At 41.1% G+C, this 25,018-nt stretch overlaps 1 protein-coding gene across 1 annotated transcript in view; it reads right to left on the reverse strand.

Moving 5' to 3' along the window:
* FHIP2A (FHF complex subunit HOOK interacting protein 2A) overlaps window positions 1-25,018 on the reverse strand; it is a 46,600-nt gene that overhangs the window by 8,801 nt on the left and 12,781 nt on the right. The window contains exons 3-14 of the mRNA XM_054034556.1: window positions 24,307-24,476; window positions 20,670-20,774; window positions 20,190-20,312; window positions 16,618-16,890; window positions 15,368-15,564; window positions 13,967-14,081; window positions 13,779-13,855; window positions 13,483-13,675; window positions 11,527-11,696; window positions 10,448-10,591; window positions 8,211-8,301; window positions 6,493-6,636 (exon numbers count right to left, since the gene is read on the reverse strand). Coding sequence (XP_053890531.1) covers window positions 6,493-6,636; window positions 8,211-8,301; window positions 10,448-10,591; window positions 11,527-11,696; window positions 13,483-13,675; window positions 13,779-13,855; window positions 13,967-14,081; window positions 15,368-15,564; window positions 16,618-16,890; window positions 20,190-20,312; window positions 20,670-20,774; window positions 24,307-24,476 — 1,802 coding nt within the window. The remainder of the gene's footprint in view (window positions 1-6,492; window positions 6,637-8,210; window positions 8,302-10,447; window positions 10,592-11,526; window positions 11,697-13,482; window positions 13,676-13,778; window positions 13,856-13,966; window positions 14,082-15,367; window positions 15,565-16,617; window positions 16,891-20,189; window positions 20,313-20,669; window positions 20,775-24,306; window positions 24,477-25,018) is intronic.

The following is a 25,018-nucleotide window of genomic DNA, read 5'->3' on the forward strand; positions in this document are numbered from 1 at the left end:
GAAGGAAGCTCCAGCCTTCCTTGATAAGAAAGATTTTCAGGGAAAAGGATGTAATCAATGGGTAGCTTTAAGAGGATTCCCTCAGCCCACAAAGCGAATCCATTTCCATGAAGCCTGATCTTCATCACAGCTTTTATTTGTTCCTGGTGCTTATTCCTCAGCTAGTGATTATCTCCACACAGGAATCCCATTGGGAGAGAGGTGATATTCTAACTCAGCACAAAATCTCAAAACAGTTGGATGATCTTTCTAAAATGATTGGCAGTGGAATACTTAATGCTGACATTTTAAATGTCATCATTATACTTCAGAGATAATACCCCACTGAAGTGTGAGGGAGCAGTTAACACCTCTTTTCTATGTTTTTATCACATGCCATTCAAAGGGGGATTGAAGTACCTTACAGATTAGTTGAAATAAATATACAAACTTCTTTGTTCTCTCTCCAACCCTAGCCAGTGGGAATTATATTTGTCTATCAGCCTCCATCTGTACTGGTTGGTACTTGCCTTCCTTTGTAAACAGCTTTAGGAGACGCTGTGTAAGAGCTAGGTATTAGGATAATTATAATCTGGAGGTGGTGTTCTTGTGGGACAGGCAAGTCCAAGTGTGATTTACATGTCATTCTGAAGGCACAAATATTCATGCTCTATGTTCACCCTGATTTCTTGAAGAAGCAAATTCCACAGTGTGAGCCCAGCTACTGTCAAAGCTCACAAGTTTCCAGTGCCCACATCTCCCTCTTGAGGTTGACCGTTCCACTGCTACAGAGAAATGGAGCTGCTGTGGGAAGTCCTTGGTCATCTGAGCCAATGAATCCCATGGAGGGCTCTGAAGAAAAAAGAGGACTGAAACCTTGAACATAACCCAGTATTCAATGAGGAGACAGTGAAGCACAGGAGTGATGTGCTCTCAGCAGGCTGGGCTGCTCAGACAGAGACAGACAGCTGAGTTTTGAACTAGCTGAAACTCTAAGGGCTGTAGTTTCTGCTCACAGAGCTATTGTTTCTGTCTCCTTGTCAGCAGATTCAGTAAGACAGCTGCATCAAGTAAGAGCCTAAACGGTTTTTTTCACAACCACAAGAGCTACAAATGTAATATTTGAAATGAAATTTTAAGTGTGTCAGGAACAAATGGGCCTACCGGAGAACTGTTTCTATGATATACCTGCCAGAAGCCCCTCAATCTAACCCATTTCTACAGCAAACAAAGCTTTCTAACTGCAGGAAGGGAAGAAAACACAGGCCTAGATAAGCTTTTAAGAAACAAAGAGCCTAGCTTCATGCAAACATACTGTATATTACTAACAAGGGGCTGCAGAGTGGTCCAGTGGACAGACCCACTGGACTGGGACTGACGAGATCTGGATTCCGTTCTACTACCGGCTCTGCCACTGGCCTGCTTGGTGAACCTTGGGCAAGTCACTTCACCTCTCTGTCCCACAACTGCCTCATCTGTTAATGAAGATCATGACACTTGTGACATATTGCAATGCCATGCAGTAACTTTGGGGACCACTGTATTAAATTTATAGATAGTTTACATACGACTGTGTTCTACTCCTTGGGGAAGAGTTACCACAGCTCTTCCAGGAACTAAAACCAGTAAGGGGTAATTACCCTTGGGACTGTTGACTCCAAAAAAGCAGCACCCCTTGGGGTAGTTTGCATATACTGGTTCAGGCTGGGTTTTCCAAGGTGTGTCTACACTGCATCTGGGAGTGAACACCCACGCAAACTTGTGCAAGCAGGGTTTGAGCTAGTGCACTAAAACCAGCAGTGTGGACATGGCAGTCTGAGTTGGAGCTCGGACTCGCAAGTCTAGGGGGTCAGGTGGGCTTGAGAGCCTGAGCTGCTACCCAAGGTGCCATGTCCACATTGCTATTTTTAGTGTGCAAGCTCAAGCCTTGCTAGTGCGAGTCTGTCTACCTGGGCTGGGAGGCTCGGTCCCAGCTGCAGCTTGGAAATACTCTAAGAGACTACGAAACAACGAAAGGGCTTTTGATAGAAAATGATGATCTTGAACTGACTTGTGGTCTTCCTTTTGATTCAACAAACTCACAGGACCTTGGGGGATCCCAGTGCTTGCTGAAGGGTTGGAGAGACCGACACTTCCCAGAGCCCATTGCTGGAACAGGGGGGTGACCGCTGGTAAACTTTTAGTAAGCATGCAGGGACTTTTATTGCTTGTATCTTAAAAATAAATGCACTCTGCTGAGAAAGAGCTGTGTGGTACACTGTTCATTGCCCTTGGAGAGAAAGCAATGCATAGGTGCTCTCCATTAGGCAGAACCACTTGCTGGGGATATCAAAGTATAAGGCAGGGACTGTGCAGCCTGAAAAAACAGGGTGAGACGGGAATGGGACCATGGTCCCTGCCCAGAGACAGGTGATGGCTGGAGTTCTGAGACAGGTGACGGCTGGAGTTCTGAGACCTGCCAAGGTGCTATTGGAATGGACCATGGAGGGGGTATTCAGGTGCAGTTAATCCTGAAACTGCAACAATATTTACCTCCTTTGTAAAGCAATTTGATATCGACTCATGAAGAGTGCTATATAAAAGCTATGGATTAATTAATTTATTATGATAACAAAGCCTAAAGGAAGACTAACACAATCTGTAAGCAGAACTGAATGTTTTGCTAAACTTGTCATTTGATGTGGACCTTTAAATAACCATACACCATATCAAATCTGTCACTTTCATCTGACTTGATAGAACCAACATTTTATTTTTCTGGGTTACATTAGCACTTCACTATGAATTATCCCAAGGGCAAGTTTCAATTTGGCTTTAAGTGTGGGCTTTTTGGTAGGAAATAGCTTTAGCAATTCATTCTTGCTGGCGGACTGAGGCAGTCTGTTTTAATTCTTTTGGAGTCAAGTATTGTTTTTAACACCACAGACCGTGACATCTTGCCTGACTAACTCAGAAATTGTGCCATGCTGACAGGTACTATATCAAATTGACATTGTGCTTCAATAACAGATGCTATTTTTGTTTTAATAGTAGGTATCTGTTCCTCGGATATCCCTTAGGGGTATATTCTGGTCCCTTTATTCGCTACAATTTATGTCTCATCACTGAGACAAGATTTTCATATATATAAGATTAGCTTTTCCAAAAAGCAGATGACTCTCAGATCTGTTATTTAAAACCAGCATTGCTTTAGTTAATAATGCACACAATACATATTTACTAGAAGCAAGACCCTGGGAGTGCACACAATGTTCTTTAACTTAATCCAGATAAAAGAGGTTGGACAGATACAAAATCCACACGCTAGAGGAACATTTCCCTGTTTCCTTCAAAATGTAAAATTTTCTCATAGCCCCCAAAGTGCAGTGAGCTAGGTCAAAGGACTGGAATATTAAAGTTCAATCGCTCATGATATGTATGTACACAGGTTTACTTGCTTTGACATTCATATCAGTCCTATTTAACATGGAAAACATTCAGTATTAAGTAATGCATTAAGCATCTAACCTGAGCTATAAAAAAAACAAAACAAGGAAAACCAATGTTAAGGCGGAAAACATGTCCTCGGCATGCTGTGCCTGGATAGAGAAGATAGAACTGAAAATGACACAACCCCTAGATAGAGTGGTGTAGCGATGAAAGGGTTTCAGCGTTATTTTTCAATCTCCTGGGTTTTACAAATGATCATCACACCGCATTTTTCTCAAAGCACTCCCATGGCAGATCTGCTGTGCACTGTTGCCCTTCTGCCATGATCCCTGATCTCTGTACTTCTGCCCCTGACCAAAAGTGGTACACTCTCACAGGAGATCTGGTACCAGCAGCATCTAGTTTTATGCTTGGAGCTAGCTGCAGAGGGAAACTGACTAGTATCACATGCTTAGAAGATGATCTGTGATATTACCTCACCCACCTTGCGTCTCTAATATCATATGCTTCGCCTGTAAATAGTTTCATTGCATCTACAGCAACACCTCCTGTAAAGCATCCCACATAGCACTACTGAGGGAATAATTTAGATTTCAGGCCTTGTCTTAACTAGGAAACAAAGGTGTGTTCCTAACTTGAGGCAGCTAACTGGAGTTAAACTAACTCGTGATAAAATCCTAGTGAAGACAAGACCGCTTATAGTTTTTACATGAATCGATCCACTAACTTGTGTGCAAACTATAAATGGCCTAGTTTTGACTAGGATTTTACCTCAAATTAGTTATTGCCAGTGATATGCTACTGCATATCAAGTGATCAACACAACTTGTTTTTTCTAGTGAAGATGCAGCCACAAAGAAGAGAGAAAAAGGCAGAAAGGAGAGGAGATGAATATGGGGATATGGGGGGGGGGGGAGCAATTGGTAGTGGAGGAAGGGTGTTAAGATAGAAAAAGTGAAATAGGGTTAACCAAAAAGGATTTCTCTTCTATCCAGAATTATATTCCGTAAATTCCACTATACTAATCTGGACCTCATGTATTAGACTCATGTTTTTTCAGCAAGAAGAGCCAGTCAAATACACAGCCAATTTGTTAACCCCTGATAACTACATTTTTAACATGGGTACATAGCAAAATGGTGGAGAGACCTATTTTTAAAGTGATCTGTTGGGGGCTTGGAAAAAGTACCCTCTAGAAATTTCCTTGCACCATTGGTCTGAGGAGAATAATTATTGCAACCCTGAAAAAGCCTGGGGGAAACACTGCGGATGATATAGTAAGACAGTTTGGCTTTTAATTTGCTGCACCGTGCTTTGAGAACAATATTATACAGTAAAGTTTATTAAAATATAGGAGATCTAGACTGTAAAATACTCTATGTACTGAAGAATTTACAGGCTACCTGTATAGCCATGTATAAATGCTGGAAAAATCAAAATAGAACAAATGAGACTGATACTCACAAAGACCATGTACCCTATATACTCGATCATAAGCCGGTTCGTTTATAAGTCGACCCCCCCAAGATGGATAAGTAAAAATAGAAATTTTTTATAACCCATTCATAAGCCGACCCTATAATTCAGGGGTCAGCAAACTTTGGCTCCCGGGCCATCAGGATAATCCACTGGTGGGCGGAGATGGTTTGTTTACCTCGAGCATCTGCAGGCATGGAGGTAAACCTAAGTAAACAAAGTGTCCCGGCGCGCCAGCTGCTTACCCTGATGGGCCAGGACAGCAACTGGTGAGGAAATTTGGGGGGGGGGGGTTAGAGAAGCTGAGAGTCAGAGGAGTAACCCCTGTGACTACCCCCCCACATGATCCCACCCCTCGCCCGGGACCCCACACTCTCCCCATCCCATCCCTTCCCCGCGCCAGCTGCTTACCCTGATGGGCCAGGACAGCAACTGGTGAGGAAATTTGGGGGGGGGGGGAGGAGGGGAGAGAAGCTGAGAGTCAGAGGAGTAACCCCTGTGACTACCCCCCTACATGATCCCACCCCTCGCCCGGGACCCCCACACTCTCCCCATCCCATCCCTTCCCACCTTATGTGGGGAGGGCCAGGGGAGGATGTCTCTGGTCTGGCTGGAGCTGCTCCGGCAGGCTGGGCAGCGCGGCTGCAGCCTGCTCCGGCAGGCCAGACCGGGTGGCACAGCCGTAGCATGTTCCAGTGGGCTGGGCCAGGTGGCACGGTGGCAGCCTGCTCCGGCGGGCCGAGCGGCACGGCCACAGCCTGGTCTGGGGGGTGGGGCCGAGCGGCACAGCTGCAGCCTTCCAGCCCTGGAGCTGCAGCTGCTTCGGAGGCTGGAGGGGGGGAGAGCAGCGTGGCCAGAAGCGGAGAGACTCTGGCCCCACCTCTTCCCTTCTGGCTCTGCTGGCTGTGCTGCCTCTCCTTGCTCCCTCTGTTGGGGGGAGGGGCTGCGTCCCACCTCTCTCTATACCCGTTCATAAGCCGACCCCTTTCTCTGGTGCTTCCCTTTTTTACTAAAAAAAAAAAATTTGGCTTATGAATAAGTATATACGGTAGTTATAAAACAAAAAGGAATATTATAGATAGTTAAAAAGTTCTCCTCCTATCCTTTACTCCTTCATAACACCCCACCTCCTCCTGGAAGGACAAACATGCAAAAAGGACTTGTGCTTTTGTTAATTTGACAACAGGAGATCCTATGTATCATGTTGCCCTCCTTATACTGTATTGACATTTCTACTCTACGAATCATCTGTAGCTTTAAACAGGGCATCATTCATGAAACCATTTAGAACACAAACAGGCAGTTAACACAGATAATTATGGTGTTCAGCATAAGTGAGAATGTCGTAATCTACACTTGATATTGATAAAGTGCCAATCACTTCAGTATGTAGTCATCTAGAGAGCCCTAAAGCCAGGATAAGATAGATAATGCTCCCTCAGCATGTTGACAAGATTGCCAATATTAGTAAAAACCAACAATTTTACAGCTACTAGTTAGCGCAGTCAAGCTACACAGATTTTGGTGGGAACGTTGCACAGTAATGGAGATCAGTCATTTATCAGGGATGAAAGCATCAGAAACAAGTCATACAATGTGTTTTGTTACCTGATCAAGAATCCTGCCCATTCTGTCAAACAGAATTTTCAAGAAATGTCCTTCAAAAAACGATGCTTCTAAATTGCACTTTTCCAAAGATTTGGGTGACCCCGGCCATTCCCATCGTAAGCAGATTGCACAATAATCCCGGAACTAGGAAGAAAGAGTCAGCAATACGTACTCAAACAATTGAAGAGGGAAAAAAGCAAGAAGCTACAAACTTCTGTGGAAACCATTTCCTTTTAATAATCTACATTACTTGAGAGTGTGAATGGCAGCTATCTGAGAACTCCGATTCTCAGAATATTCCCATTTTGAAAACATCCATGACAAAAATTATCAGCCTTCATTCAGGCACTTTATTTTCCTCTTGATGTGTGCAACATTATGGGGACTTACACAGGCACACAGAGGGGAGAATGGATACCTGAACTAGCCACTTGCTTGAGACACAAATTGGGCAGTCACAGTAATTTACACACACTGGGTGTGATCCGCCTAACCTAAACCATCAGTAACTCCACTGAAGTCCATGAAGTTAAACTGGAACCAGGGAGGGAAGAATCAGACCCAGGAATTCTTCTTCAGTGTACACAACATAGGTACTTGTGCATCTTCCACTGGTCTTCCAAGCACAGATGCAAGGAGACAGAGCAGCTGTTTGTGTGTAACTGCACCAATATGGAGGGTTATGTTTTTGTGGGTGGAATAATTTGAAACCATGCATATCATTGAGAATATGAGGCAGAAACCAATCCTACTTTCAAATGGCTCCCAGAATCCTCCTTTCCCCAAGGCAAGAAAGAAATAAGTGAAGACAGTATGCCCTTTCCTGCATCAAAATTAGAACACTATAAGAATTTTAGGCAACTGTTCCTGCTATTTTTTCCTTCACATTTTCCTCTTTTCAGGAAATGCTGTGGCTAAAACCATAAAGGAAGCATAGAAAGCAAGGCTTTCTATTTGAATGTGCGCTTATCAAAATTCAGAGAGTAAGAAATCCTTACAGTACCACTGCATGTATTCTTGTTCCAGTTACTCTACCCCCACCCCCCATTTACCCTGTATGCTCAATTTTGTTCCATTACAGGAGAGTCACAGGACTTCATGAGGAAGGCTGCAAACGAATACTGATTGTCCTCTGACCAAGGAGACTTTAGATCATTTTTAGAAATAAAATCTATGTTTGTTATTTCAAAATATGCAACATTAAAGCTTTCCCTTTCCACCAATATTCTCAACGTCAAACCTGCATGCCTTAGGCTGCACATTACTCTCACTGAACTGTTATTTTAAAGCACTGGGTTGTTTAACTCTTCTGCAGCATTTTAACATCCACTAAGTTCTACCAAAGATCCTTCCAGGCAGTTCTCTACTGGAGAAGAATGCAGATAAATGCAAAGGCAATTTATGAACAACTCTGTAGTGCAGGTTTGTTACAGGAATATTAATACATTTAAAGTCATCTATAATTCCCATTAGAGCTGTGTAAGGGGGATTCAGAACTCAATTAAAAACCTCTGAAGGTAAATTCCTGATTAGTCCAAGGCAATTGAATTTTCACCTTTCCCATTACTAGCTTATCTTCAGATATTTTTTAGTAGAACTGTACATGTCCCCAAATCATTTATAAATTCTCACAAGCAATTTAAAACCCAGAGCATTGGCTAATGAAGGGGGAAAAAAGAAGAAACTAGAAAGAAAAAGACTATAGTTGTGTGACATACTTGTCTGTGGGCATCTCTGAGATAGGTATCATAACCTGTGCCCTCTACATGGTATGATGATTTGGCTTCTTCAGGTACTAGACAGAGAAAGCTAAAAAGGAACAAAAATACATTAATAAATAAATCTAGTCCTACAATGGCAGGACAGTATTTCTTCATTATCAATACATTAGTGGTAGATACAATAATGACCCATCTCTTCCAGTTGACAGAGGGGGCTACCCGTAACATTGTGTGAGGAAGAAGGGCAATGAAACGTGCTGAAGCATGTCTATCGATGTAACTACTGTCTGTGCTAATGAACTGGGTGCATAAGAGTTTGCATATCTCGCACTGAATGTGAAGAAGCCAATAGAGGGCTAGTGACTTCTGAAAGCAGGGAGGCAAAAGTGAAGTGGAGAATCATAACCAATTCCAAGCATTTGCTAAAGATCAGACTACATCCGTCTCAAAGCAGAGTTAGATGGAAAGTCTACTGGCAAATGAATCAAATAAAAGAAGGGATTTCATATGAAAAGTTATTGCTAATATTTTTTAGTTAATAAATCATTAGTTTGTCAGTTTGCTGTGATGAAAGAAGAGTTAAGAATTTACATGATTATTTGTAATAACGTGTTCCTGTTGCTGACATTTATTGTTATACAAAAACTACTACCTTGGTGGTCACAGAATTATCATGAATGTAGCACAAACAGGAAATGGTGGCTCTCACTACCCAGTTTCTGGACAGTTAGAGGAAAATGTGGCTTACAGATCTTGTATCCAATGTTCAGCTTTCCCTACATGCATGGAACTACCACTGCCACCAATGGGAGTTCTGTATACCGAGGGAGAGAGGAATACCGGAGTCTGAAATCTGCCATGTGGACCTTATTATGTATGAAAAAAAAGTTCATTCTTCCATCAAAGCACTGCAAATACCTCAAAAATTTCCATTCCACTGATGGAAATAAAAATGGGTAGTTTAGCAGATTGTTTTTTGTCTGTGCTCCAAACCATGTCCACCATAAGCTGGATGCAACAGTATAGGGGGGGGAAAAGCAAGTATTCAATTCCATATCCACTGGCCTCAGTCTGTTTCTTGGCTCTCACATGACTGATTATTTTTGGGTATGTAGGTAGGTCAGCACCAAAATACCAGTGCTGCCTCGCTAACATGTATTAACTCACCAAATACCATCTAACTCCAATTTTCATTTTAATGACTGAAAAAATTACAATTGCTAAATAGTTTAGATCAGAGAGTCTGTCCTCTTGGACACGTTGCTGTCCAGTGTGCACAGCCAAATGTTACAGGGGACAGAGGTGTGACATAGTCCCCAGTGAGCAATGGGTTAACTCTAGCTCAGCTTCTCCCTCCCCTTCCCTCAGGGAAGGACTATGGTCAAGCCCTGTCAGAGAGGCTGCTTGAGAGATGATTTAGTTGGGGGTTGGTCCTGCTTTGAGCAGGGGATTGGACTAGATGACCTCCTGAGTCCAACCTTAATATTCTATGATTCTATGAAGCCAAACAGAATGAATATCAATGAGAAGGGATAGCTTTACATCCAGATTCATAGATTCCAAGGCCAGAAGGGACCATTGTGATAATCTAGTTTGGCCTCCTGTATAACACAGGCCGTAGATCTTCCCCAAAATAATTTCTTTTAAACTACTGCATATCTTTTTAAAAATGCAATTTTGATTTAAAAATTGGCAGTCACGAAGAATCCACCACCAACCTCGGTAAATTATTGCAATGGTTAATAATCCTTATTGTAATACATTTACATCTTATTTCCAGTCTGAATTTGTTTAGCTTCAACTTCCAGCCATCGGATCTTGTTATTCGTTTGTTTTACTAGGCTGAAGAGCCAATTATTAAATAAAGTCAAGTCACCCCGTAACCTTTTCTTTGTTAAGCGACATAGATAGAGATCTTTAAATCTATCACTATAGGCATGATTTCTAATCCTTTAATCATTCTTGCAGCTCTTCTCTGAACCCTCTCCAGAGACCAAAGACCTAGGAAGGCCCTCAGGCTGGAAAGATTTTCTGTTCTCTTTCGGTTGATGTTGAACTATTTTCTTTTCTTTCTATAAACACTAACCGTTACAGAATAGCCTACTGAATGAAACAGTTTATTTCTGGCGCATCATTCCTCCAACTTACACAGAACATCAGCACTATGCTAACTACATCCCTGATTTAAATTACACACACAAAACAGCTTTTTAAAATTATTTTTTTCAACTCACCTATTTACAATTTTATGAACTTCAGTCTTCCCATCGTTTTTTATATGTTCTGGGCTGATGGGAGGAGAAGCACTTAGCCACTCTTGATTCGACAACGTGTTATCCGGAGAAAGATCAGCAAACAATGGATCTTCTTCCAGGTCTCTGTAAGTTTACATTAGACAGAGACACAAGATAATTCACAGAATGTTATGGAAGGCAGGAAGCCTTCTGAATCAACGGCACATTCTCTATTTTTCTTCTCTGACCAGCCAGCACACATTCTAGACTATCACAATTTACATACCACTTCACTGAATTATTATTATGCAATATCAACATTTATAAATTGATGACTAACTTAAAAAAAGAGAGAGAGGCATAGTCTAGTGGTCTGAGTTGGAGCCAGGAACTTCTGGTTCTGACTCTGACACTGAATACCTCTGCATATCAAATCACTTAGGTCCAGATCCTCAAAAGGTATTTAGTTCTAATTTCCATTGATTTCAATGGAAGTTAGGAGCCTAAATACCTTTGAGGATCTGGATCTTAATCTCTTTGACCCGATTTCCTGCCCCCTCGTCCCACCTGTAAAAAGAGGATAATGCTTATATACCAAGCACAAAAGGGTGTTTGTAAGGATTACATATGAAACACTATGAAGTTTAAAGATACTGTGGCCCTGATTCAGCAAGATACTTAAGCATATGACTAACCTTAAGTATGTTAGCAACCCCACTGAAGTCAATGGAATTGACTGTGTGCTTAAAGTTAAGCCTATGCAAATAGCTAAATCAGAACCTGTGCGTGTTATTATGTAAGAAAGACACTTTTGCTAATTTACAATCATCTATCACTGTTCTAATCACATACATAAGCTGTTCATGGAGTAAACTGTGCAACAACTAATCTTTACAATGCTGTTAACACAGAGGGCAAACGATGAAAACTAAACATCATCCGGGTTCAATTTTATTTCAACTAGATAAAGAAAGAAAAACTGGTCTTAAAGCTTTTTTAAATTTATTTATTTTAAATAAAAAGTGAAAGGTGTACCCAGCCATCGTGAAGTCCCTCATCTATACAATAGAAACACTTACACTGCTCCTGCTATCTGTCCATTCTCTACCACATCTTTATCTTCCTGACAGGGTGGTTTATATTCTGTGTAGTTTCTTTCTTCTAAATTTCTTAGAACCAAGTTGTAAAGAATGTGCTCATTAGGTTTTTGTAAAAGATGCTCAAACATTCTTAAAGTCATTATGCTGATCTGCAACATAAAAAAAACAATAAAGAATTCAAATAAATGTAAGCAGTGTTTCCTTAAACCACTGTTCTTAGCTTACTAAGAGTAGCTGTGTTAATGCATGATGGGAGATGGTTCATATTAGTCTTTCATATTACAGCCAAACCTAAATATCCCAATCAAGACTGGATCATCTTCATATTGGGTAATCTATTAATGTAGATGAAGAGACCACACAAGAGTCAGAAAGAATATACACATTTATCCATGACAACCTTTATCTTATAAAGCATCAGATAGACACAGCCCTGCAAAAGGGGAGAACTGTGTCAAACTAACAGTAACCCTTCTCAAAGAACTTACAATCTAAGGCTTTAATTCTACACCCAGACCAACATGGGCAGGCCCCTGAACCTGTGTAGACCCAAATACAGGATCAAGGCCTAAAAACACTAGTGGATACAATACAGAACTGACAGAGTGCCATGGGGATTTTATGGCTGGAATTATAGGCTGAAAATTTCAAACCAGCATGCCTGAAGTTAGACCCCTAAATAAAAGTGGCCTGATTTTCAGCAATACTGTGCACCTGTACCTCCCACTGACTTCAGTAGGATCTGAGTGGTGTTCAGTATGTCTGATATTCAGTTCATTCACTGAGGCTAGGTCTATACTACCCGCCTGAATCGGCGGGTAGAAATCGACCTCTCGGGGATCGATTTATCGCGTCCCATTGGGACGCGACAATCGATCCCCAAATCAGCGCTCTTACTCCACCAGCGGAGGTGGTAGTAAGCGCCGCCGACAGAAAGCCGCAGAAGTCGATTTTGCCGCTGTCCTCACAATGGGGTAAGTCGGCTGCGATACGTCGAATTCAGCTACGCTATTCACGTAGCTGAATTTGCGTATCTTAAATCGACTCCCCCCTGTAGTGTAGATGTGCCCTTAGATGCCTAAATACAAATTTAAGCACCTAACTTTTGGTGCCCTGGTTTGTAAGCATTGGCTGCTGCATTTAAGTAGGTAGGTGAAATAGACATATAAAGGCACAGATTCTTAGCTCAGGCAGGTTTGGGAGGACTTTCTGAAGCAGAGGGCAGGGGCTTGGAGTATTTAAATTGAGAGGCTGCTCTAAGCATAAGGGGTGGTGTAAAACAGAAAGCACAAAGCCAGGACTTTAACAAACACAAGCATTTGTGATGTGTGGCACTATTCTGAAAAGGCTGACTCATCAAGCTGTTCCAAGAGGGAGCCTCGCTGCAGTCAAGTGATTTCAAAATAGCTCTGCATGGAACACCTTACGGATCAGGGCGTAAAAAGAACGACAGCACCTTCTTAGTCAGCACATCTGCACTGTGTATAGTATCGGTCCTATCTGCTGACTTTAGTGACAAGAATAAATTTTTACTCCTTTTTATCTGACCGCATTCCAGAACCAGCACAACTAAGGGAGAGAGGGGATGATGCATCATCAGAAGAACTATAAACTCAACTCCCCATGCAGGGCCAGAATCTATCCTCAGTAACACATATACAAGCAACCCCAAATGGACATACACAGGTACAAATGATGGCAGAATATGGCTCAGAGAATCTGATGTGCTAGTCAGAGACAACACCGAGTTTCACCTCCCAAAGGAAGTTCTGTAGGGCTGGCAATTAGAATCCTCCCACCCACCATCTTTTTACCTGTAAAACTCAGCTAGAAGTGCCTGACACACAATAAACATGGGACCTCACAATGCCATTTTTGCAATCACTTTTCACAGCAGAACAGCATTTTAGACACACTGACATGACGATTTCTCACCTCATCAGAAATATGATCACAGTGCTCGATTAACCTGTGTCGCAGTGGATGTCTGTTGATGTCTGTCATGGTTTCTGGCTCTCTGTGTCCTCCAAGTATAAAGCCAACCATTTCTTGCAGCAACACATCTGAAGTGACTTGACGGACAATACGATGCAACAGTGCAGTTGATGTAAGGATCCCAATCTCTGAACTGAACAAGAAGTTTAATGTTAGAAAGCTACTGGATTCCAACTGAAAATATCAACTTGACTTGTTTTCTATCCCGCTGTTCCACATGCGAAGAGACCACTCACGTTTGCATCAGCTGGGGTTCCATGACACCAACAAAAAATCGTTCCCGTACAGATCTTGCCATAGCAACAGCAGTAGTCTAAAACACAGGCCACAAAATGTTATCCTTACAAACTCAAGAGATGTGAAACAATACATTTGCCAAACTAGTTTTGGATTACTCATATTTATGCCAGCAAACATTTCAAACCTTTTGTGCTTCTTTAATGAGTTGATCACAGTAGTCAAACCAGGAGAGAAATGAAATCAAGGCTCTTTTCCCTGGAAAAGCAGATGCATCTTCTTTGTGGCTATATGAATCCAAACTGGAGGACACAAGAGAAAATATATATATTTAGTTTAGATACATTTAAAGAACACTGGTCCCAATACTACTCCCACTGAATTCAATGGCAACATTCTCCATCTGCTTTAATGGGAGCAGGAGTGCATTTAGAGAGAAAAGAAGGAATATTAATAGTTTTCCTGCTGGTCTTCCACAAATCCTGCAGTGCTACCATTACCAGTCTATTGATTTCAATGGCATGCTAAAGTATACTCGGGTATGGCCAGCAGAAGAATTCTGCATGGATGGACCTAGAATGTTTTAACAAGGTTTTAAATCAGAAGGGTCACCTAATCTCACCTGCCACGTAGCAGAGGCCATAGAAATTGACCTAGTCATTCTTGAGGTAGAGGGATTATTCTTCCCTACTACATAAGTGAACACTACCATGCCCACTCCATAGTTTGGGACTGAACTAGAGCATATCTTTTTGAAAAACAGTCAATTTCAATCTGAAGTCTCCAAGGGATGATGGATTCACCACATCTCTCGGTACGCTGTTCTAACAGTGAACTACCCTATTAAAAAAAATCGCATCTTATTTTCAATTTGATTTTTAGTTATTTCTGTTTCCAGCCACTGGATCTTATATCACCTTTGGCTGCTAAAGAACTTTTTCAAATCAGATATATCATCCCTGTGTAGAAACTTACAGACCATGATCAAGTACTGGGACCAAGACAGAGTACGGTGGGGCAGGGTGCAGGGAAGTGAATTCCAAAGTAAAAAGTATTTTTAGAGTCTAACATACAAGTAGTTAGGACAACAGGCTTACTATCTTTTGCCCCATGTTGATGAGTTATACAATAATTGTATTTGCCCTCTTGACTTTTACTATCAAAATGTTACAACAGTCCTTCATCAAACAGATACTTCCTGCTTCTCTTGGATCCGTGTGCTCACTGTAGACACCAAAAAGTCTGTATACTAATTTCCTATGTCCTTGACATTCAAACAGGAAAATAATCCAAGGCCTGATTCTGCAGTTATACCACAGACAGATCTCTAATCTAATTCAATGGGAGAGCTGCTCTCAAATGATTGACTGTGCATGGACTGGCAGCTGAATCTGCCCATAACTCAATAATCAGTGCAATGTATGTCTCAGGTCTTAAGAGTACTACTATATTGTATCTGGATTCTGTTAGTGAAACTGCTTGCATGGTGCCTTGTCTGTTCTAGAGGTCTTAGCTAATGGCAGCAATTTAGTTTCAGTATGTGGTACCAAGTTATCTAAAATATTAAAAAGAGAAACAATGTTCTTACCCCCAGTTAATTGCTTCAACCGATTCAATATCTAATGGATCCACGGATGGAGGCAGGGCTTTGTAGAGTGTGGTGAGCCTGTCCGTCAGCAATTCACATAAGCAAGTGCTCTGAGTCAAGCACTTGGCTGCTGCTGGCTCTGGCAAACTTACTAAGAGCATGAGGCCTTCACATGCCTTTACTGCTACTCGACCATCCTGTCAAATAGACATGGAAGAGTTAAATAAATCAGGAATGATGTTCACTTGAAATCAAACACCAGAAACCAAAGGCTCTTCAAAACAGAATAAAAAAGGGACTGAATGGATTTCTTGATGTTCCGTGTTTAGAAATTAGAACAGTTATTTCTAATAAATTTGTTTTAGAATCTTTCTTTTGAAGAGGGTTATTGACATGGTAAGCATAACACTCAAGTTTATATAACCAGTGCTAAGGAGTATACACTGGCTTGGACCTAATCAAATGTAAAACATCACTTTACAACTATGGGGTATGTAAAGTTTTCTGCTCTCGACACTATTACAGTAAACACGGCCTTACTTATCCAGTTCCCCTTGAAGTTAATTCTAAATGATCCCTTTGAATTCAGCGGGACTTGAATCAGAACCATAGTGGTTGTTTTGACAAGAAATCAAGTTCACAGACAGAATCAGGTCTACTGAAGCCTTTACAAAAAGTGTGTTTGGTTTATTACTTTGATTTAATTGATGTTATATAAACTAGCCCTTTCTTCCATGTTACATTTTCCTTTGTGCTATAATTAACCCACTCAACTTGCTTTGGAAGCATACAATATCCTTAAACTATTTGATCCCAATGAATATCAGATTGCAGTCAATTCACTTTCTAGAATTTTTTTGTTTTGTTTTCACCTGGAAATTTGCACAAGAAATGGTCTACCAAAAAAGCTACCTGATTTCTTAAGAATTAAATGATATATATATATATCAAAAAAGAAAGATTCTTTAATTCTTAAGAAATCAGGTAGCTTTTTTGGTAGACCATTTCTTGTGCAAATTTCCAGGTGAAAACAAAACAAAAAAATTCTAGAAAGTGAATTGACTGCAATCTGATATTCATATATATTCATATATATATATATATATATATATATATATATATATATATATATATATATATACACACACACACATATACACACACATATCTATTGTAAATGACTCCCTTCCAGCAACATCCAAAACACTTTACTCATTTTACCACATTGAGTAGAATTGAAAATGACTCACTGGGCTTTTTGTGAGATTTAGCAAAGAATTCACTAAATTATAGTCTTGGTTTAGACGAACAGCTGAGGCCTCAGGTGATGAAGTGACATTTAGTTCATCTAGACTCATGGATAGATCATCTTCCTTCTCTATGTGCTCTGCTCCAGCAGCATTAGATATTTCTTCAGGTTGAATGGACTGTCCTGTGTCTGTCATCAATGAATCTTGGCCTTTTAGCATGTCTTCTGTGATTACACTTGCTGATCCTTTGGAAGCCAATACTTTTAACTTGTTCTGAAAAGCATTACATTAGGACAGGAGATTATACTGATCAAAATGCTGTATGACCTAAAGCGGAAATTTACTAAAATAAAGGTTTATGAAATACACACATCAAGTACAGTAGAACCTCAGAGTTACGAACACCTTGGGAATGGAGCCTGTTCATAATTCTGAAATGTTCATGACTCTGAACAAAACTTTACAATTGTTCTTTCAAAAGTTTACAGCTTTGAAACTTTACTATTCAGAAGAAAATGCTGCTTTGAACCATCTTAATTTAAATGAAACAAGCACAGGAACAGTTTCCTTACCTCGTCAAATTTTTTTTTTTAGTCTTTCCCTTTATTGTTTTAGTACTTTACATTTAACATAGTGCTGTACTTTATTTGGTTTTTTTTCTTTTTGTCTCTGCTGCTGCCTGATTGCATACTTCCAGTTCCAAATGAGTTGTGTGGTTGAGCAATCAGTTTGTAACTCCGGGGTTCTACTGTAGCTCTTTACAAGGTTGGATGTATTAGTCGTGTACTATATTATGGGTGCAGAACCATCTTAATATTTAAATTTAACACATTTTGTACTTTATCAAAATTTTCCCAAACTCTATACCAATCCGTTTTAAGGCTGCTTCTGTGCTAGTTTGTCCAAGACAAATGAAAAGAGATGGCCTTGTTCTTTATATCAAACAACTGAAATGGATACTATCTGATTTGTCCAATCTCCAATATGAATTTCATATTTACTTTATGCAGGTACCTTTTGACACTAGCACATGGCTTTTTAGGTCAAGACCTCAATACATTTTATTTCCGTGACTATGGAAATACCATTCCCGAATCCAATCATAAAATGAAATTGATTCTTCACTTCTAGAGATTTTGCCTTCAAAGTGAAAAAAGGCCTCTCTAAGACTTGTGAGCTACTCTCAAGTGATATATTTTTTTCTGTTTGTATTTTTTTTTTTAAATCTAGTACATTTCATAGAGAGTAAGGAGTGGGTGTCAAGTTATCACTGGACACCTAGTACTCATACAAAACTTTCTTGAGAGTTGTAGGACATAGAATCAACATAGAATATCAGGGTTGGAAGGGACCTCAAGAGGTCATCTAGTCCAACCACCTGCTCAGAGCAGGACCAATCCCCAACTAAAGCATCCCAGCCAGGACTTTGTCAAGCCTGACCTTAAAAACCTCTAAGGAAGGAGATTCCACCACCTCCCTAGGTAACGCATTCCAGTGCTTCACCACCCTCCTAGTGAAATAGTGTTTCCTAATATCCAACCTAGACCTCCCCCACTGCAACTTGAGACCATTGCTCCTTGTTCTGTCATCTGCCACCACCAAGAACAGCCGAGCTCCATTCTCTTTGGAACCCCCCCTCAAGTAGTTGAAAGCAGCTATCAAATCCCCCCCCTCATCCTTCTCTTCTGGAGACTAAACAATCCCAGTTCCCTCAGCCTTTCCTCATAAGTCATGTGCTCCAGACCCCTAATCATTTTTGTTGCCCTCTGCTGGACTCTTTCCAATTTTTCCACATCCTTCGTGTAGTGTAGGGCCCAAAACTGGACACAGTACTCCAGATGAGGCCTCACCAATGTCGAATAGAGGGGAATGATCACGTCCCTCGATCTGCTGGCAATGCTCCTACTTATGCAGCCCAAAATGCTGTTAGCCTTCTTGGCAACAAGGGCACACTGTTGACTCATATCCAGCTTCTTGTCCACTGTAAGCCCTAGGTCCTTTTCTGCAGAATTGCTGCCTAGCCACTCGGTCCCTAGTCTGTAGCAGTGCATGGGATTCTTCCATCCTAAGTGCAGGACTCTGCACTTGTCCTTGTTGAACCTCATCAGATTTCTTTTGGCCCAATCCTCTAATTTGTCTAGGTCCCTCTGTATCCTATTCCTACCCTTCAGCATATCTACCATTCCTTCTACATCTGCTTTGTTACCTTGAAGGAATGTGACCCAGACTTCTTTCCAATAAATCTGTTTAGTGCAAATAAAAGATATATTTACATTAGTGTTCTACAAGACCGAGTGAGAGATTGGTTGTGGGGTAAGGATTCTCTGTTTTTCTGGCACATACATAGATGAGTAAATGTTGTATTAGACTCCTACACTAGACTTCATCTTAAGACCAATTTTTCAAGTGGTCACAATATAAGACTATAAATCCTATGACATCTATGATAAGGCCACAGTTATTTAAAATACTGCACAAACATTCAACATTTAAAAGAGTCACCAGTTGGGTTACCGGCTTTTAGTACATACAAACCAGGAGGGAATAAATACACGACAGTCAGACAGCAAACTACAAACATTCTCTGAACACTTGCCTAGCTGATGTGCATTTTTTGTGGAGACACTGTTCTGCATTGCTACTGTGCACTAATATACTGAAGTCGTAGGGGACGTAACCCAGGGAACACAATTTATAATCTACTCCATGGTACAACAGAAGTATGATTTTGGGGTATGTTGAAAAGATTATGGTTTCAAAGAACACAAAATGGTCTTTTCTACAAGTAGGTCTTTTTTTCTACACTGCGAAAGGCCTACGGATGCAAAGCAATCAGTATGTTAATGTACATTATCCTTAAAACTAAAATTACCGAACCTCCTAGAGTCTATTTCTTGTTGTCTATAAATGAGAAGTGCCTGTATCAAGAACAATAACCCCTGTATGAGAAGGCTTGAATTCCACAGGTGAACCCTTAGAGTGATGTGCTAGGTTCAAACTCAATTATTTCTGATAGGTGCAGGTAATGTCAGCCTCTGTACATCAGAACACATGTATTCAGAGTTTCTGTGTATATTTAAGTTTGCCTGTGTCTAGTCATGCAATTCTGCAGTCTAGCTGCTTACCTGCCTCCTGCAAGAGTGCAGGACGGGATCCTGAATCACGTAATAGAAAAGGTTACATAAAATACATATTCAATGCTTTCTAGTAAAGCTCTCCTCTGAGTGACCACCTGAGCAAAAAACCCAATAGAGAGTAGGCAATATAAAAATACATTGGTATATTTTCATGACATAGATAAACACTGGGGAGGTCAAATGTTGCTGAGAGGGGTGCAACTTCACCTTATCATTAAGTGACTTCACAGCTTGTTAGGTTGCAGTAACCAAAGGGATAGGGAATACTGAAAATATAATGTAATTTTATAAACTGATGGTACAGCCTTAAATACTTTAAAGAAAATGACACTCAGTTAATTGAAAGCAGCCAGTGCAGCACCAATCTGCTCCCACCATTTCTCAGGAAGTTTTTGGCTGTAATATACCAGTTTTAAAATGTACTTGTAAACATACCTCAAGAAAGAAGTTGACCAGGTATGGATCCTGTTTCAGCTTTGCACATACTATGCAGAGAAACTGAATTTCTTCATTTTCTGTTGGTGCTGTTAGAACTTCACCACAAAGTCTGATTAATTTCTGTGGGTGGGGAAAAAAAAAAGAAAAGTAGACAATTAAAAGTGGAAGAAACCCAATAGCGTATTGGTAGGCACTCTAGGCTGAATTCTCTTTTCAAAGCGGTTCTCTGATGACATAAGATACACTGACTTCAACAGAGTTACTCCAGATTTACACCGGTGTAAACAAGATATTATTATTTACTAGTTGCACTGCAGTAACATTCAGAGGTCCCAATCAGTAATTCGTTATGGCACTGGGGGAAAACAAAACAAAAAACCCCAAACAGAAACCCCACACAAGAGAGAAACCATTACATTTGACATCCAAAATGCCTGTCATATATAAATAAATGTTTGTTTAAAACTTGAACCGTACCTGCACTGGTTTATATACATTTATATGTGGGAGAAGAGGTTGTCGTATTCTTCCTAGAAGTTTGGTATAGAAAGTCAAAACTTGCTGTTTCATTCCTGGAGGACACTAGACCACAACAGAAATATAACAAAGATTAAATAAACAACATACAAACTGATCAGCCAAAACATCTGAGATTAAATTGAAATAAGATTAACATCCTTTTGAACAGCTTTATCATAAACAAACAGATCAATTTAAATAGTTGATCCAAAACAACTGAAAATATTAGGTCTTGCTAACTATACTTTTTTTTTTTTTTAATAAAAAACCCACACTCTTTAAATGTATTGAATGCATGCTTTAAATTGTATTTATTTTCACAAAACTTGATACTTTTAACATCCCAGAGCATATGCCTAGCCAACTCAGTTATATAACAGAACACAGAGAGTGGGTTGTGGGAAAGTTTATGCCACTACAGAAACCCAACTTCATAATCAACAACTTAGGTACAGCTCTATCGCAAGTAAAACCGTCACACTTAACACCCCCACTAAGGGTTTGTCTACATTAGAGGGTTTTTTTTAAATTGAGTTAACTGACTGCCAGTTAACTTGAACTACCTAGCACTCTTGTGGACACTCCAGAAATGTTTGTTCCACGACAAAAATGCTTGTAATCTACCCAAGGGCTCAGCCTAAAGTAAATCACTACAATTTGAGGTGTATTCAGAGTAGCATGTCCAAACATGTTAACTTTAGTTAGTTAACGGACAATCAATTAGCTTGAGTTAAAAAAGTCTAGTGGAGACATACGGTGATGGTAGAATAATGTAACAAGCCTAAGGGTATGTCTACATAGCAGCTGGGAGGTGTGATTTGCAGCGTGGGTTTAGACATATATGCACTAGCTTTACTCAAGCTAGCGCCCAAAAACAGCAGCGTGGCCCCAGAGCTTAGATTAGCCGCCCCAGTACGTACACAGGAGGTCAGGTGGGATTGTATTCTGAGCTGCCCTGGCCACACTGTTATTTGTAGGTGCTAGCTCAAACAGAGCTAGCATGTGTATGTCTACCCAAGCTGGGAATTACTCCTCCCAGCTGCTGTGTAGACATACCCGTAATCAGAACAAAGTGAGAGTATTCCCTAACTGCAGTTAACTGCAACACCCTGCACACACTGAACCACGTATTTATTTCAGGTGTACTGAATCACAGAATTGTAGGGGCTGGAAGAGACCTCAAAAGGTCAACTAGTCCACACATGGTAAAGCATGAATGGTAATTCACAAATGGTAAAGTATAAATGACATGCTGTCCAAGAATCACTTCGGCAGACATATTATTGTAAATGTAATAACTTCCCTTGACTCTTAGAAGCACTTTGCCAGTTTTGCATTTCACACAGCTCAAATGCATCATGTTTTTCCTCACAGAATTTGTGGCTGTATCAAACCAACTATGTTTCTAATAAATTGCTAATGAAATACCCCAGCCATATTATGTATTATGGCACCTCAGTAACCAGGCTGCAAGACAGCTGCCACAATGATAGGAATATTGGGAGAAAGGTGGTCCCAGAAGGAAGAGATTGCTGTCCCCCAGGATCAGAGAAACGTAAGAACCAACCAGACAAGACAAGAAACATCAAGCGAATGCGTGAAAGGTGCAAGACTGACAACCCTGGAGAATGAAGTGTTCTGTTTATCCTCAGAACGGGCAGCAGGAGTGAAAGTTCTCTTACACTGCCCAACTGATGGACTTTCACCATAACATGAAAGTACTACCATGAGGGATGAAAGAGTAATTGAGTCTCCATGGTCCAGCCAATCCTTGGCCTTTCAGTAGTTAAGGCTGCCAAGAAGGGCACCAGCAGTGATGGTGGCAGTTTTTGAGGACATTTCCTGTTACTGGGAAATGGACTGAGATCCCAAAACACACTTCACACCAGTCACAGAATAGCCATGAAAATTTAACACCAACTGGTCACTACTGACCTGGGCTAGATTTGTACCAGGGATATAAATGTGAAAGGCTCTAAGGTGACTAGTTTAATTAATATTTGTACAGTTTCATCTTTTGCATAAAGTACTAATTATGTGCTAACTATCCCCATCTAACTGCTAGTCCTGAGCCATTCAGTTCTCTACAGTTAAAAATAAAATTTGGTTCTATGCTATTCAGAACTTTAGGAAGTTGAAAAGGCTTTTTAATATATAGGGTCAAGCTGCCAATTGCAGTATAGCATAACTCAGAATGGGGCATAGGGCACAGGTGACTTTACACACCTTTCGGTCCCCCCACACCCTCCCAGTTGTGGAGGCTGTCAGCCATAAAACTAGCCCGGCACAAATTAGAGTAGACTCAGGGCTGGTTTATCTCATGCTACATCCCCAAAGGGGCTGTTCCACCAGCCAGGACTGCTAGAGCCCCTTGCACTCTGGTCCCACGCCCTGTGCCGGGGAGGAGACCGAGAGGTGGGAATACAGTTTGGGAAATCCTGAGCTGGTGCCTTAAGGCAGTTTTAAATTCCCTTTGCACCACCGGAGCAGAGCAAAGAGGACTTGAGATGCCATATGGCAGTGGTTCTCAAAGCCGGTCCGCCGCTTGTTCAGGGAAAGCCCCTGGCGGGCTAGGCTGGTTTGTTTACTTGCCACGTCCGCAAGTTTGGCGGATCGCAGCTCCCACTGACCGCGGTTCACCGCTCCAGGCCAATGGGGGCGGCAGGAAGCAGTGGCCAGCACATCCCTCAGCCCACGCTGCTTCCCGCAGCCCCCATTGGCCTGGAGCGGCGAACCGTGGCCAGTGGGAGCCGCGATCGGCCGAACCTGCGGACGCGGCAGGTAAACAAACCGGCCTGGCCCGCCAGGGGCTTTCCCTGAACAAGCGGCGGACCGGCTTTGAGAACCACTGCCGTATGGAATCTCAACCATTCAGCTTTACTAAGTTATCTAAAGAGCACAGTGCCTGAGAGTGTTTATGGAAGGTAATTTGAATTTTTTTTGCAGCTCAGAGCACTAAATCAGGGACAGCATGCTTCTGTAATCTGCACAACTGTTAGAATCATAGAATATCAGGGTTGGAAGGGACCTCAGGAGGTCATCTAGTCCAACGCCCTGCCCAAAGCAGGACTAATCCCCAGACAGATTTTTGCCCCAGATCCCTAAACGGCCCCCTCAAGGATTGAACACTCAACCTGGGGTTTAGCAGGCCAATGCTCAAACCTTTCAGAAAAACAAACAAAACATCTGTCACCCAAGGATCTCAAAATGCTGTACAAAGGAAAGCGAGTATTATTATCCCCATATACAGGTGGGAAAACTCAGGCAGAGAGCCAAAGTGCCTTCTTGCTCAAGGTCACATAGTCAACAGCAGAGCCCAGGTTTCCCAACTCCCAGATCCTGTGCTCTAACCAACGGACCATACTATTTCACTTTGGCCGACTTGAATGACCACTCATTTGCTCATGTTACTTTGGAACTCCAGCAACATTCTTGGATAGCGTGAAACAAATGATCATCAGCAAGATGTCATAGAACTAACGAGTCCTATCCTGCCAGGTGCTGACCATCCTCAATCCCATTAGAATTATGTCAGTTGAAGGTCCTAAGTACCTCAAAGGATAAGGCTCTTGCCCACCACCTGAGATGTACTTACATCAGCTTTCCCTAGTGTGTACAATGTCTCCAAGATCTTGTGATGAAGCAAATATTCCATACAAGGCCCTGTCTCTCCCGATTCCCTCTCATTTTCTTCTTGAACTAGAATATCCAACATCTGCTCCAGGTGAGAAGGAATGTTGGTATCAGTCACAGGAGCTTTGTCATCTAAATAAAAAATATTCAGTTAAAATGATAAAAATAAAAAACACAATTTTCATTTTCCTTTGAGTTCAATTATAAACCTTTGGTTTAAAACGTGGCCATTATGTTTATTATTCAGAATAACTATTAAAAGATCCCTCTGAAAAAATTGTTACAACATAGTGAACTGTAAACAGAGTATTAACTGGATTTTTCACATCTACATAAATATGCTGGCCCAAATTTTCAGAAGGGAAACAGAAATTTTGGATGCCTAACCTAAGACACCTTAAAGGGGCCTGATTTTTCCAGAGGGTTGAGCACATGCCTCTGAAAATCAGGTCTCTTTAAGGTATCTCAAAATAGATACAAAGAATTACTGGTCACTTTTGAAAATGTGGACTACTAGACACATTATGGAGAAGTTTTACCTTAATGTGAAAAATAAAAGTGTGGAATACTAAATTTCTGACACTGTACTAGTCGGATGGCCCAAAAACAATCCAAGACTGGAATCTGTGGACAGCATCCAGAATCTATTTCATTTCCACTTGATCAATTCCTTC

Source organism: Malaclemys terrapin, chromosome 7 (assembly GCF_027887155.1).
Source record: "Malaclemys terrapin pileata isolate rMalTer1 chromosome 7, rMalTer1.hap1, whole genome shotgun sequence".
In the NCBI taxonomy this organism is placed as follows: domain Eukaryota; kingdom Metazoa; phylum Chordata; order Testudines; family Emydidae; genus Malaclemys; species Malaclemys terrapin.